General features: G+C 40.1%; 1 protein-coding gene across 1 annotated transcript; it reads left to right on the top strand.

Annotated features, from left to right (window-relative positions):
- The first annotated feature begins 815 nt into the window (after positions 1–815).
- Positions 816–14672, top strand: LOC122823465 (zinc metalloproteinase-disintegrin-like 2d). The gene is made up of 22 exons (XM_044103125.1): positions 816–957; positions 3131–3237; positions 4744–4817; positions 4896–4971; positions 5215–5291; positions 5599–5818; positions 6196–6261; positions 6779–6841; positions 6924–7093; positions 7180–7261; positions 7339–7478; positions 7569–7755; positions 8779–8868; positions 9092–9290; positions 9399–9501; positions 9607–9772; positions 9862–9942; positions 10728–10812; positions 11106–11229; positions 11301–11463; positions 11548–11595; positions 13396–14672. The coding sequence occupies exons 1-22, from the start codon at positions 915–917 to the stop codon at positions 13522–13524; spliced, it is 2493 nt and encodes an 830-aa protein (XP_043959060.1). The 5' UTR covers positions 816–914; the 3' UTR covers positions 13525–14672.
- The last annotated feature ends 194 nt before the right edge of the window (positions 14673–14866 follow it).

Genomic DNA, 14866 nt, shown 5'->3' with positions numbered 1-14866 from the left:
GAGCTGCACTTAGTTCAACACAGTGGTTCTTACTGAAACGAGGTAAAGAAGGTAAAGGCTTCTCTTTAAGCTAAGTCTTCAAGCTAAATGGAATAAATCATTTAAGAGGTCACTGCAGACTTCAACCATTTCCATTTTAGTTCAGTGAGGCAGCCAGAAAATATCTGAAACACGTAGAGATAAGTGATGAATTATGCTGGTGATTATCAGAAAATGTTTAGAAGATATTTCTGCTGACTTCGTGCCAGACATGACAACATACCTTCTCAAGGTTAGAGAAGACAGGTTTTTTTTGTTGCCAGTTCTACTTGAGTTTGTTGCAGCCTATTAGAGAAAACTAGAAATGGATTTAAACCTAAACATTAGATTTTTTTATGTTGTGTTTCAGTTTAGTTTATATACTTTGGAACAAATGGCCACAGAGAAAACTAAATTGTTTTGCGCTTGTATTCATTGAAGAGGCTGCTTGCTTGATCTTTCTATGGTTTGCTCTCTACAAAGAGGAAAAACCATGGAAAGTTATTCCTAAACTATTGAGCTGTTTACAAAGGGCTTATTAATGGAAGGTTTAGTGGAAAGTAAAAATACCTTGTAGTTGTAATACCATAATTAACAGAAATAAAGACGTGAAAATATCAGTCTGTATGTAACTGATCTATGTAATGTATTTCACATAGTAAGTTTAGTTACTGAATTTTCAATAATATCCTAAATATCGAATGGGTCCGCACATGGAGTGCACCTTGTTTTTGTAAGACCAGTTTTGGTTTTATTTTGAAATGTTATTTGCCGGAAGTGATCCATCGTCTTCTTGTAACGGTTTCGGTAAATGACTGCGGAGTCATCCGCCTGAAGCGGCGGTGATTCACGGCAGTTACCGAAGAGTAGAGAGGCTGTCTGCAGGCAGACGTCCAATGTTAGTCGGGGAGAACATGCTGTCTCTGTGCCTGATCTGGGGTAAGTTTTATTTATTTATTTATTTATTGCTGAACCAGAAAAAAAACGTAAAAAAGTTAGATGGACTCAGGAAACCTTTTGACTAAAAGACCCTTTTAGCAAAAAGGTTATAAATAGTCTTTTGTAGCAACAGGTTAAGACTTTCAAGTAAAATAAGGTTTTTAATACCAGTTAAAAAGTTCTGAAATACACATTGGGCATTAGTTTTAGGTTATTATGCGTCATTTTTGATGTTTTCACTTGTACAAAACATATGTTGGCAGTGGATAAAGATAAGCAACCTAACACTTTTCAAACAAGTTTTTTCCTATTTAAAATATCAACAATTTTACTACTTTTTAAATGATTTAAATTTGTATCATAAAACATTACAAACTTATATGAAAATACTCACTTTTATTTTAATTTTGGTGAAAGGAAAACGACTCCACCTCATTCAGGTTATCGAGGCGCAGTTTTAGCCGTGAAAGGTGGCTTTTCTGTGCAGCATAAACAAATGATCATATTGTAACTAACAACTTTGTTCAATTCAGCTATCATTTCCCCCGTTTATAAAGACTGTATAAAGATTTTGGCTTTCTGGACGTCTATATTCCCTTGAGTCTTGACTAACTCATTAGAAACAGTTATATCCAGAGGTATGTTATGAGCGGACTTTTATCAATACAAGCAAATGTTCAGCAACTTCTACATTCCAAAGAACCATTTTTCCTCTTCTTCCTACTAAATAAAATAGTCTAGAATTTACATGTTCCTCTGCAAAACGGAATTTATCAGATTTGAGGAAGTCTTAGCATCTTTTTTTTTTCTCAGCAGTTACGAAGCAACAATTTTACCATGACTGCATGATTACTGAAAACCACCCAAACAGAAAACTAAGCCCTTATTTCTGGTTTAATACTCTACTAGACGAGATTTTTTTTTTCTATGAGGCTTTGACCTTTCAGTACACATTTTAATTACATTTTATGTTTCAGAACTATTATAAATTAAGAAAAGGAACAACACTCAATGTTTTATTTTGCCGTTGCTGCCATTGAGCAATCGTTTCTGCGTTTTGTAGTGGCTGCATGTTGGAACAGATCTGGTGTATAACTTGTTCTTTTTCCAGACTTTTCTCTTTCTTTCTTTTTTTTTATCATTTGGTTGAGTCATTCCATGTTTGTACAATTATTCCCGATAGTTTTGGATGCTGTGCAGCTGCACAAATTTTTGCTCTTACTTCTTTACTGTAGTACAGTTGTTGTAACCATGGTAACAAAGTATTGTTTTTACACCTGGGAGCAGCAGCTGATAAGCATCTCAAAAGCTCAAATAATATCTGAACTATGACCCCCAAAACGCAAGGAGGCTACATAGATACAGAGCAGAACCAAGGAGAAGAGAGAGGAGGAGGAAGGTCAAGAAGCCATCAATCATAATGAGGGAGGATCATATTTCCTGTTCTAACGTTTCTCTGCTTGGCTTTCTAACCAGGCAGAGACTTAAAGAGGAGTGACAAGAACAAATGAGGGGGATTAGCAGCAACAGACAGTATCATCCAGGACATAATATTGTGGAATATTTTCTCTGGTGCCCAGAAATTGAGCTGTCAGGACAACTTGACAGTCATGATACTGTCGTACAGCAAACAGTCTTCAGCCAGAAGACTCTGAAGATCCCTCATTCATATGAGTTGTGATCACATTTCATTTCCCTTTGGGATAAATAAAGTATTTTTGAATTGAATTTAATTAAAGCAGGATCTTGCTGTTTTTATAACAAAGACAAAGAAGAAACTTAGCTGCTAAAAATTTGTTGACAAAAAATGAATTGGCAAATATTACTAGAACAGCAGGTTTATTATCTAGTATTATCATATTAGTGGAAAGTTAAGTGGAAGGAAAAGGTGAAATGTTCCTGACAAATTCTGGTCAGTACCCAGATCTACTTTCCAGCGGGTTAACATATCTGTAATTAAACATGGTTTATTGGTCTAACCATGTATTTCCATCAGCTGTTAGCCAAATCCATTAAAACTGAATACAACAACGTCTCGAATTATTTCTCTCTGGGTTTACTGAATTCACATAATCTAAAAATTTGACTTTTTAAATGTAACTATTGAAATACAAACTTTTTCCATGCCGTTCTGATGCACTGAGATGCAGCGACCTGCATTTGTGGCTTCCAGGTTTTGTCTTACACGGCTCGGGTCAGCTGTCTCACGTCCAGCAGTACGAAGTGGTCCGACCTCAGAGACGTCACGAGAGACGGACCAGGAGCCTTCAGGACCATCAGGTGAGATCGCCTCACCTGTTCGTCAGTCTGCTGGTGGAACTGGGAAATATTCACGGAGGGTTTTCTGGTCTTGTTTTGTCATCTTTGCTTACTGGTTTACCCACGGCCATCAGGTTCAAGTACAGTCACACCCCTCTGGTGATTTCTGTCCTCTCACTAGAACGGGAAAACCTTCAAAGGGCGACGCTTTTGGTCGTATCCTGATCAGAATCTTGAGACTCTAGTTCGAGGTTAGGTGATGTAAATGAAGAGTTTTATCGCTCATCTAGGCTCTTCCTTCACCACAGCAGACCATCCAAATTTAAGCAGATAATGTCCCAATCAAGCGCTGCAACTAACGATTAGATTAGTAATCAGTTAATCTACTCATTGTTCTGATGATGACTCAATAAATCGGATAAAAACTGGCACATTTTTAATGTTACCACTTAAGCATTTTCTGTGCAATATTAGAAATACTTTGAAAGCTGCGACAGATAAATTATCTTTTAAAATAATAATAAAAAAATAAACATTTTATTGCCTGTAAATTTGAACCTGATAAAACTAAAACTGCCACTTGAGGAGTTTTGTATAAAATATATTTACAGACAAACAGGCTTTCATCTTAAATGCAAAATGTCTAATGTATATTTTGTACAGTCTTGGCTTGTTTTGTTGCTCTGAATATGCTTGTTTTGTTTTTTTCTTTGCAAGGTGTCTTTTTAACGATTAATCGATTAATTAAATTAGCTGATTATCTCCATAATCAACTCATCACGACTAATCTGATTAATCATTTCAGCCCTGCTCTGATCCATTTGTCCGTCTCTTGCTCCACTCATCACTCAATTAAGCTGAAACTAAAAATAGTATTTTTAGTTTCAGCTACAGCCAGTGACCTTTGGGTTAAGATGCCTCGATACAAAGTCTGGTTCTGGACAACCCAGCAGAGATAGGTCAGAATCAGGCTGTTGGGGAAAAAAAACATGCCACTCCGTTTGACTCCAGTCATTACCCAAATGGACACATAAGTTCCCTGAAAAAGAAACAGCATCCTCAGATGACATCAGTCTGATACTCCTAAGAAGAACGGGGTCCCCAGACTGCTGCTTGGCGCTCAAGCCGAACAGAACCTCAAAGACACGACTCTCCGTCTCGCTCACTGGGAAGAACCCCAGTACAGAATCACCCAGAGGCTTTAATGAACTGTGAGAGCCAGGATGTAAAGAATCTTGGTGGGATCTGATAAAGAATCATATGATGTTGTAAAAGTAAAATTGTTGACTCCACAAATGTTTAACAGGCTCCTTGAATACACTGAATCCATTTTTTGTAGCAAAGCTGTTGAAAATCAGTCAATTCATCGCCAACAAAGTGATCACATTCATAGATCTATTCATCTTCAGTGACAGGAAAAAGAAAACATCCCCAGTCCTCAATGTAACATTGAAATGGCTACAGTCATATGGATGATTTTACATAAGTTAAAATCTCTACAGTGATTAATGATTAAACCTTCTGCAGCTTTATCCTGACGCAGTTCAGTATGACTTGACGATTGGAGGCAGAAACCACTCAGTTCATCTGGAAAAGAACAGGTAAATATCAGATTCCCACTGAAGTGTCTCAGCTTGTGCCTGTTAAAATGAAAAGCTGACCTTTTATTCTGCTTACAGGAATCTTATTGGTGAAAGCTACACTGAGACATATTATTCAGAGGATGGCAGAAGGGTGACAACATCACCAAATGAGGTACAACCTATTTTTGGTCATTTTAGAGACGTATCAGTAAACACCTCGAGAATTTTCCTAAGTTGCACAGTTCTGATCTCTTGTATAAATACACAAAACGCTTGTCTATAAATATTAGTATTAGACCTCAGATTGTCCTCAAGTGACCCATCATAATAAAAATCCTGCATTCCAGACATGCAGCTAAGGATTTTATGGATGTGGAAAACAAAGAGGCTCTTTGTTAATGACGTTTCCTTGCAGGAACACTGCTTCTACCACGGACATGTTCAAGGTGAGGCTGACTCCTCGGTCAGCGTGGGAATCTGTTTGGGCATCAGGTAAAGCACATTCTCTCAACCTGGCTCTTCTTCTTTGCATTTCATCTCTTACTCAAAGTTGTTTCCAGGGAAAATGACTGAGAGTGCTCCTGCTTTCATATTGTGTCAACTTCTTTGGTTTTGTGGTTGTTTTCTATGATCTGATTTTTATTTTTTTAAATCTCTTGCTGGATTTAGTTCTGCAAATATCTTATGTATCACTTTTTTAACATCAGATTATTTTTTTTTCTTGCCTTTATATGAACAGTTTGTCCAGAGGCATGTTTACATTTCTAATTCCTGCTGCTGTTTCCTGTGTTGGTGCCAGCGGCTTCCTGAGAGTCCGGCAGCAGGTTTACCTGATCGAGCCTCTGGGACAGACTGCGGACGAAGAGCACGCGGTCTACAGACTGGAGCACCTGAAGACGCCCGGCCAGCCCGGCCAGCCCGGCGCTGGCTTCTCTTCTAATACCTCCAAATTGTTTGATCGGGACCAGAACCAGGAGCCGAACCCTCAGCCAGAAGGCCTCTTCAGGTCCAGATCATGGGTTCGTCTTTTGCTCCCTGGAATTGGAAATGTAGCAGCTGGTTTGCGAACGGCTGGTTTGATTTGCCTTGGAAACGATATGTGCCACCACGATGCCATTATATGATAGGGAGATCTGATGATGTTTGATGCCAGAGGATTTTCTTTTCTGCTTTAACTTTTCCGAACAAACCGCGTATGAGTCTTCTTCTCACTGTGTCGTCCTGAACTTTAACCTTTACGGCGCAGGCTGTAGATAGAGCCTACACTTCCTCTAAGAGTTTTTGCACTTTCTCTAAGTTTCACAGAGTCTTTCTAAAATGCATTGTCTTGTTTTTGTTTCTCAATATAAAACAATTTAAAATATGGAAACTGAATATCTTTTTTTTTTCCATTCAGAAAACAAAATCACCACCAGGGCCTCAGAAGTTTGTGGAGTTGTACGTTGTGGTGGACAGCACTGAGGTGAGCATGTTGACTAAACACACCGTCCTGTTGTAACTCCTGTTTTATGAACGGATGAATGCCAGGAGTAATAAACGAATCGCGCTGGAGAAAATGAGTCCACAGTCTGCCTTGTGTGTATGTGGGTTGATTACATCACAAAGCACAAGAACACAGCTGGTTAGTTGGCATTAGTAAGGAAAGAAATGTATCTTAAACGCAGGAAAAAAAGGATATTTCAACAGGATAGATACAAATGGACGTACTCAAAAGAACCCTGCTAAGAATCCTAATACCTCTTTTGATGTAGATCGATGTTCGAGGGAAAATTTATTAAATTACATTTTAATAACTAAACACCAAAACCAATAGAAAAGCTGACCATGAAATATTGTTCCACAGGTAACAAACTATACCTTTTGGGAATTTGTTGGATTTTATAGAAAAGTTTGGCTCCTAGCTTTAAGTCTGTACACCGTTAGGAAAACAAACCATCTTGACATCTTGACCATGTTTTTTTTTTTTCCTCCTTTCGCAGTACAAACATTATCGAGACGACACCAGGTCGCGTATTCTCGGCGTCGTGAATCACATTGATAAGGTATATTTGCTCCCAGCGGTTTGCAGCTTGAAACGTAATCACTTCTGTTTGTTTCTGAACCTTTGCTCTCCTCCGCCTGCAGCTGTACCGCCTCGTCAACATCCGCATCGTCCTGGTGGGCTTGGAGATTTGGCCCTACAAAGATCTCGTCGTCGTGGACGGAAACCCAGACACGACTCTGGAGAACCTGATGCTGTGGCGCCAGGCCGACCTCTTGAAGAGAGCAAAGCACGACAACGTCCAGCTTGTGACGTGAGGACTGCCGAGGAGCAAAAACCGTGGAAGTTCAAATCTTTGACACGCAGTTTGAGCTCATGTTAGACTCTCGTCTTCCACAGGGGCAAAGACTTTTCAGACGACACAGTCGGACTGGCTAATAAGTTTGCCATGTGCACCGTGAACTCTGGGGGAGTCAATCAGGTGGGAGTGACAGCAGAAGCAAATGAACAGCATTTTGTTTCACATTAGAAAGCATCAGAACTCCATGTCTGCTTTAGGATCACCATGGTAACCCGCTCGGCCTCGCCTCTACCGTTGCTCATGAGATGGGGCATAGCTTCGGCATGTCCCACGATGCTGCGGGGTGTGTGTGTGGCCCAGCTTACAGCAAAAACTGTGTAATGACCGAAAAGCTCAAGTAAGAGCAAAACTGTTTTATCAGCTTGCTTCTTGACTTGTTTTATGTTTGAACCCTTAGCTAACTCTCTTGTGTTTACCTCCCCCTCAGTGTTGGAGGCCAGGGCTTCCCAGACTTTTTCAGTGACTGTAGCATCCAGCAACTCGCTCAGTTCATGGAGAGAGCTCAGCCCAGCTGCCTGGACCCGCCAGGCCGCATCAGCACCATCGCATTAGGCCCTCGCTGCGGTAACGGCCTGCTGGACGGCGGAGAGGAGTGTGACTGTGGTACAGCAGAGGTAAAAACCTTCACCTCTGAGGTTACAGCTGATAATCTTAATTAAAGAGGGAAATGACGACAGGAATCCATTCATTTTCAGTTTGACCGTCCTGACAGAAATCCCATGTCTTTTTAGCCAGTAGCTGCTCCATACCGATGTGCTACCAGTACCAGCTCATGCTACTTCAGCAGTCATCTGTGTGGAATTTGTTACTGCAGGAAGAAGACTGAAAGTTAACTAATAATTAGCTAAAAGTTAGTAATTAATGGACATCAATGGCGAGGTATTAGAAATGAAGTGAGAAGAGGCACAAAAAGGTTTATCCTTGTTTCCATCTCTGGAAAAAAATTAAGAACCCACTTAAAATGATCGGTTTCTTTGATTTTACTTGTTATAGGTATATATTTGTGTGAATTGAACATTATCTTTGAAATTGCTAGCAAAAATGTTACGAGCGTTTTAACTCAGGAAGAGTTCAGAAATCAATGTTTGGTGGAAGAAGCAGGAGGTTTTTCAATGGGGTTCAGCTGTGGCTCTTCATTTCCACAGCTTGTTCTGCATGTCAGATTAAATTCACCTGAGTTTATATCTCTGCTAACTACGGTAATTGTGCTAAACTCTGGTATAAGATGCTAAAGGCAGTTTAAAATGTCAATCTGAAGCATCTTGTCTATATTAGTAATAATCGTTTAACTTAAACTGTTCCCTTGCTCCTGCTTTTAATATAAATAACTCACAAAAGCCTCACAACAAGACGTTTGTCTATATAGCACATTTCAACAATTCAAAGTGCTTTATATTATAGAAACATAATACAGTCACCAATTATGAAATAAGCAGTAAACCTTAGATTTTGTCAAATGCCGTCGATGAAATCATCAAGCAATGCACATAAAATATTTTGATCATTTGAAGGGCTTTTTTTGGAGTTTTCTGGAAGGAAGCCCCGAAAGAAGCATTTGGAATGTTTTTTTAAGTTTCGCTCTTGAAAATAAATCTACAAATTTCTAATTGGGTTGCATGTTTCTGTTTTCCTACCAGGAATGCGTCAGTCCTTGCTGTGACGCCTCGACGTGTCGCCTGACTGAGGGATCTCAATGCGCTCACGGAGAATGCTGTGAAAGCTGTCAGGTGCTGAACTCTTGAAAGCAGGACGTCAACTTTGAACTCACAAGAAAAAAGAAAAAAAAGATTAAACACAGAATGCGGTTTCCAAATCATGACTTCATCCATCGCTCATCGGATGTTTGTGATAATGAGTGTTTTTAACGTCGCTGCAGAGGAATCTTTATCCTCTCCAGGCTTTTCTTCTTCTTTTTTTTATTTTTTATTTGGTATGTCTTGCAACCCACAGCTGAAAGCGTCTGGCAGCATCTGCCGGAGAGCTGCCGGTGGATGTGACCTCCCTGAATACTGCAGCGGTGACTCAGCGGATTGTCCTGGAGACAGCTTCGAGATGAACGGCAAGCCTTGTTACAGCCAGGCGCCGGGCTACTGCTACGACGGCCAGTGTCCCACACGAGCGAAGCACTGTTGGAGGCTGTTTGGAGAAGGTACCACTCACACACACACACACACACACACACACACACTCAGAAATACTGTTTTAATGTGTTGCCAAAGTGTCAAAATTCTATAACTCTTTTGGTTTCATTTCGCAGGAGCCAGAGAGGGCCCCGATTTTTGTTTCGACCTGAATAAACGGGGTCAGGAAGGCGCCAACTGTGGGAGGGACGGACAGAGCTTCATTAAGTGTTCCCCTCAGTATGCGTCATTTCAAATGAAATCTGTTCAGCGCCTGCACACGCCAGGGATCTGACTGAATCCTCAGTAGATTTTTGAGCGACTTAACCGTTTTTATTATTGCAGGGACCGGAAGTGCGGGTCTATGTTTTGTGTTGGAGGGGAGGAGCCAGTCACAGGTAAACACGCAGCCTTCAGCGTGTTGGGTGAGGCGTGTAGGGTTCTTGTTGAGGTCGATAGAACCAGAAACTTGGACATGGTGCCCAATGGAACCACATGTGGAGACAATAAGGTAAAAATAAATTAATAAAACTCAAGAAGGAGACGCTTTATGAAAATTATCTTGACTTCTTTTGCTCAAGGTGAAACGTGTGTTTGCAGGTTTGCCTCGGCAGCAAATGTGTGGACGTCTCAGTTTTCGGCAAAAGAGAGGACTGTGCAAAGAAATGTAACAACAACGGGGTACGTCTCACGGTGTCTTTGTAGTCCAGTTGTGCATTTGCTCATCTAAGTTGGACATACAGGCCTTTCCCAGCCATTAGGTAAATTAAAATGACCTACTAGATCAGCGGTGTCAAACTCATTTTCATTTTGGGCCAAATCAAGATCATGAACGCTCTTAAAGGGCCGGTTGTGCCTTAATGTATTGATAAAACCTGTTCACAAACTGTTAAAATATGAATTAATTCTTAAAGTTAAATAATAATATTATCTTTTCAGTTCCTCCAGGATTTTGTGATTTTTTGCAGTAAAAGTCAAAGTGCTTGTGGTACTAATTTGGAAATATTTGCAATATTTATTTATGTCATTAAATGCGACTTGTTATTACTCGCCGTACAGAGTAATTAAGGCTGATGTCAGTAAGTAACGTTTTAGACAATTTTTGAGAAAAATCTGCAATAAACTCCCAATTATGGATTACTGAAAAAAAAAAAAAAAGTGTTCGGATTTGTTGAATTTCCACAGTAATTCTCAAGAAACTGGTGGGACTGGTTGATATAATTTGGCAATAAACCGATAAAAACTGCATTAATTTGATTGATAACATCATAATTAAGCACACATAGTGTTTAGTCTAGAATACAGAGGGCCACATAAAAAGCTACTGTGGGCCGGATTTGGCCCCCGGGCCTTGAGTTTGACACGTGTGAACCAGATAAAACTAAATTAAAACGGGTTGTCACGCTGTTGGAAAGTTTGGAAACCCTCTTCAGGTGTTTTTTTGTTTTTTTAAACTTCATTTTTAGGTGTGTAACCACAAGAATGAATGCCACTGTGATCCTGGGTGGGCTCCGCCGCACTGTGACATCAAATATGCGGAGATACCTAAAGGTAAACGTTCACATTTCTGCCGCTTTTTGACCAAACCCATTTTCACATTTTGTCGTCCTGCTGCCACAAAAACCTCAACATGTTTTATATGGATTCATATGATGGACCAACTAGAAGTAATTGATGATTGTAGATGAAAAAGTTATGTGTGGTTTAAAAAGTAAAAAAAATAAATCTGAAATGTTCAGTTTGTTCCTCGTCGACCTGCTGAGAGAGAGTCTGTGAAGGATGCCATTTATTACTTTTATTAAAATAGACGATATCAGAGTGTGTTTTCTTTTTCCCGCCTGCAGGTCAGACTGTGATGACAGCTGGAGTGTGTGCAGGGATCTCCACCCTGCTGGTGATCGCTCTGGTGATCGCAGGACTGATGTGCTGCAGGAAGAACAACATGCGGGACAGATACATGTATAAAAGGTAGATCGTCTCCTCCCCTCTTTGAACATTCGGTTTTTATCCTCCCCGCTGATTGAATCTCGTTTTCGCAGGAAAAAACAATCATCTCCTGGTAAACTGAACTCCTCCGTGTTCCAGGAAAAAGCCGTCAGAGACAGACCTCAGATCAGCCAGCCCACTCTGGTGGGGTCCACTTCCTCTCGGGTCTGCCGTCCTCTGGTTGTTGCTGTGACTCCCTGCAGACCTTCTCCACAGGTAGACTCACCTCCTCCGTGTTGATCCACATAACGACAGCATATTTCTTTGACCCAAAGTGACCAGCTCCTTGTTGTTCTTCAGCCTCCTCCCAAACCTTCTTCAGTTCCCTGCACCTCTGAGAGCGAGCCGGTAAGCCTGCTGCTGGTTTTAATCTTTCAGAGATTTAATGCATAATTCAAACTCAGGATCACATTTGGAGTCAGCAGCTGAAAGTCCTGCATCTCGTCCAGAGTTCAAAAGACGATGTAAATAAAAGATGGCGGCCATCTGTGTCCGGAGAGGAGACAGAGACGGTCCATGTTGTTTCTGTTGGACAGGACGGTGTCATCATGGTGTCGTTCTCTCTACGGTTATCTTAATGAAAACCTTTAAACAGTTTATTTAAAACGCTTCAAAAGTGCTCTGACATCACATAACCTAAAAGATAAATAGTTTTGTTGCTGTATTTGTCTCCTCCTGATAACATGTTTGTGCTGGGAAGCATATTTGTAGTGCAAGATCAAGTACCTTTTTTCCTCCTCTCTGTTTTGATAAGACTTGTTGATGATTTGGCGCCTTACAAAAAAATGTTTGTCAACTGAGTGCTGACTTTTGAACATCATGAAAATCAACGACTAGTGTTTCAGCTACTTTTGTTTTGACATCCCATCATTAGTGTAAATATTTACTGATAAATAAATCCGCAAAACAATGAATAGCTTTTCGAGAGTTCACTGGAATCCAACCTTTAAGTAGCATTTTTATTTTTTTGGTGCTTTTGCTGTCAGCAGTGGTATTGCATTTTAAGGAACTCCATTGTTAGCTTATTTTCACACCAATATCTATGAAGACAGATTATAGAAGCAGAAATCTGTTTTTCTGTCCAGTACTAAAGAACAAACAAATAGAGAGATTTATCCCGAAATAGTTGGAAACTTTGACTTTCATGGGTCTGTTTTCATCCACAAGCAGGTTTACGACTTGAAAAAATGTAAACAAGGAATGTTACTCTCTTTTTGTTTAGCTAAAAACAACTTATTATATCAACATCTGAGGTTCAAAATCTATTTTCTTGAGCATCTATTTTTATTGAAAGTGAGATTTAAAAAAACATAAGTGATTCAGTAATCCCTCTGTTTCCTCCCACAGACGGAGGAAACAGAGTAATTACTGAATCACTCTTTGGGAACAGGAAAACGTGTTAGTGTTGCGTTTAGCTGCCCACGTGAGAACCTGAGGCCTGATTTACTTTTATTTTAAAGTAGAAAAATTGGAAGTCCAGAAGTGACTGCAGCTTTTCCCACAGCAGCTTCTTGTACGGTTTCACATTAAATCAGACCAAAAAAAACAAAAAACAAAACCCCACAATGTATCAAATAAAGAACCAAAGAAAGAAATCAAAACCTCTGAGGCTTTTTCATATTCTGTCACATAATTGGACGGAGAACATATTTAAACACCAGTACAGAGTTTTCTCCACCCGTCCTCCATCTCACTGTTCAAGAAAAGCTTCCCTCAGCATGATGCTGCCACCACCTTGCTTCCCTATGAGAATGTGGTGTTCAGGGTCAAGCGGGGTCGGATGAGTGAGGGAGTGAATATTTTTTACTTTTAATTTATTAGAGGTTCACAGTCTGAGATCAAATCTGAGCATTGGGGAAGAAGTGCTTCTATTTGTTTATTCGTTTAGACTATTTGAGAGTTTAGGTGAATGTTTGGATGTGAGCAACACAATTTAACTGCTTTTATTGTCATTTACCTGATGGTGTTTCCTTTTATAGGTCTGTCAAAATCAAAGCATTCACACTTCACGGTTTCGTTCTCTCTAAAAGAAAGCGTCTCACCTAGTTTAACGGCACCTTAGAGGCAAGAGAAAGAAACTGGTTCAGATTGTTTTTGACTGGCACAAGAAGCTCATTAAAATCTTTTTGATTTTATTTTGATTTTCAGAGTCATGGAACCAAACCACGTCCTCCACCCGTACCTCCAGTCAAACCCTGCCCTCCTCCGGTTGCCAGATTCAAGAATCCTCCTCCTCCTCCGCCGCAGGCGAAGCCTCGCTTCATCAGCCCTGCGTGACGTTCCGGTCAGTCTGAAGGGTTGAAAATACACGCGGCCCACCGGCGGTGGAGAAGCTAAAGTTCAAATAACTTTTAACAACTCAAGACTAGCAGTTGCACAGCTGCTATGCAACTGTGATGCTTTTACTCTGTTTGAAAAAACAAAAACTCTTTTCTACATCTTTACATCAAATACCCACATGCACTTTGATTTTTTTTTGGTATTTATTTCACATTCGTGTAGGTGTAAGAAATGTAATAAAGTTATTTATTTTTCCTTTAAGGTTCATTTTTATAAATGCATATGGCCTTTTTTTACTTTTATTCTGAAGGCCTCCTATCCTTACTGCTTGTCTCTTTGGCTCAGATGCAAACTTTAACTATTACCTGCTTTTCTAACGTCTCTAAATAACAGAGACTGAGGGCAGACGGGTCTCGTTGAATATTTTCTGCCCAATAAAACTTCCAAATAAAGGAGATGCCTGATCCACCTCCACTTTAATGTGAAGGAGCAGTTCTGCTCCCCGGTCCTCCTGACCTCGTCTCTACGGCCGAGTCCACCGCTCTGCACATTGGACCGGTCTTTATTTGGACTCCTGCTCTTCTAACCTTGACCCATATCTCTTAACAGCAGGCGAGGGTCAGAACACAGACTGGTGAATGACGCGCTGCTTTTTGATTAAACTCTTATTCACCTTGACCAACTTAGACAGCGCTAACCCGCCCGTTCATTTCCGGCTCGTTTAAACGACTCCTCCGCTTGAGATAAAGTCTGACTCAGAAGGTCTAATTCTGAAGGATTGGCTCCTTTTTTAAAAAAAAAAAAAAAAAAAAAGGTTCCAACTAAAAACAATAGTTCTCCCCCATCTTTCTTTTTTTTTACTTTCATAAATTGATGTCCAGTCCACGTTTTCTACGTTTCGTACTTGAAAGGTTATGAGTGGTACCTGTGTATGGGAGGCTTTGCACGGCTCAGATGAGCCTTGTAGCTTTCATGTTTTGCTTCTCTGCGACTTTTGACTTGTATTTAAACCACTGCTGTCTCCACGGCAACAGCCAGGGGACACGTGAAGTCATTACGTTGCTACCAAAACACAAAATATGTTTAGTTTTTTTTCTTTGTAGTCTGTAAAATAAATGACAGATTGAATGTGAAAACCTTTTTTTGTTGTTGGGAACAAATAAAGTGCACTTAAGTTTACCTGAAAATTGTGCAATTTTTCATAGGAAGTAAACATTCACACCTTAGGTGAAACAGTCATTGCATGATGTTTATTACTCAACCCGGCAGTCTGCTTTTAGCCATCAGTTCCAGTTAATAGACCCGTGAGTTTAGAGAAAAGTTAGAGAGGAAGACAGAT

This window comes from Gambusia affinis, linkage group LG20 (assembly GCF_019740435.1).
Source record: "Gambusia affinis linkage group LG20, SWU_Gaff_1.0, whole genome shotgun sequence".
In the NCBI taxonomy this organism is placed as follows: domain Eukaryota; kingdom Metazoa; phylum Chordata; class Actinopteri; order Cyprinodontiformes; family Poeciliidae; genus Gambusia; species Gambusia affinis.
The sequence above is the reverse complement of the archived record's forward strand: the minus strand, read 5'-3'. Positions and strand labels throughout refer to the sequence as shown.

Excerpts from the sequence above, each read along its gene's own strand:
- LOC122823465 (XM_044103125.1), top strand. The coding sequence starts at position 915 with ATGTTAGTCGGGGAGAACATGCTGTCTCTGTGCCTGATCTGGG. Across the intron at positions 5,292-5,598 it reads GGAATCTGTTTGGGCATCAG|CGGCTTCCTGAGAGTCCGGC; the intron begins GTAAAGCACATT and ends TGTTGGTGCCAG. Across the intron at positions 7,094-7,179 it reads GACAACGTCCAGCTTGTGAC|GGGCAAAGACTTTTCAGACG; the intron begins GTGAGGACTGCC and ends CGTCTTCCACAG.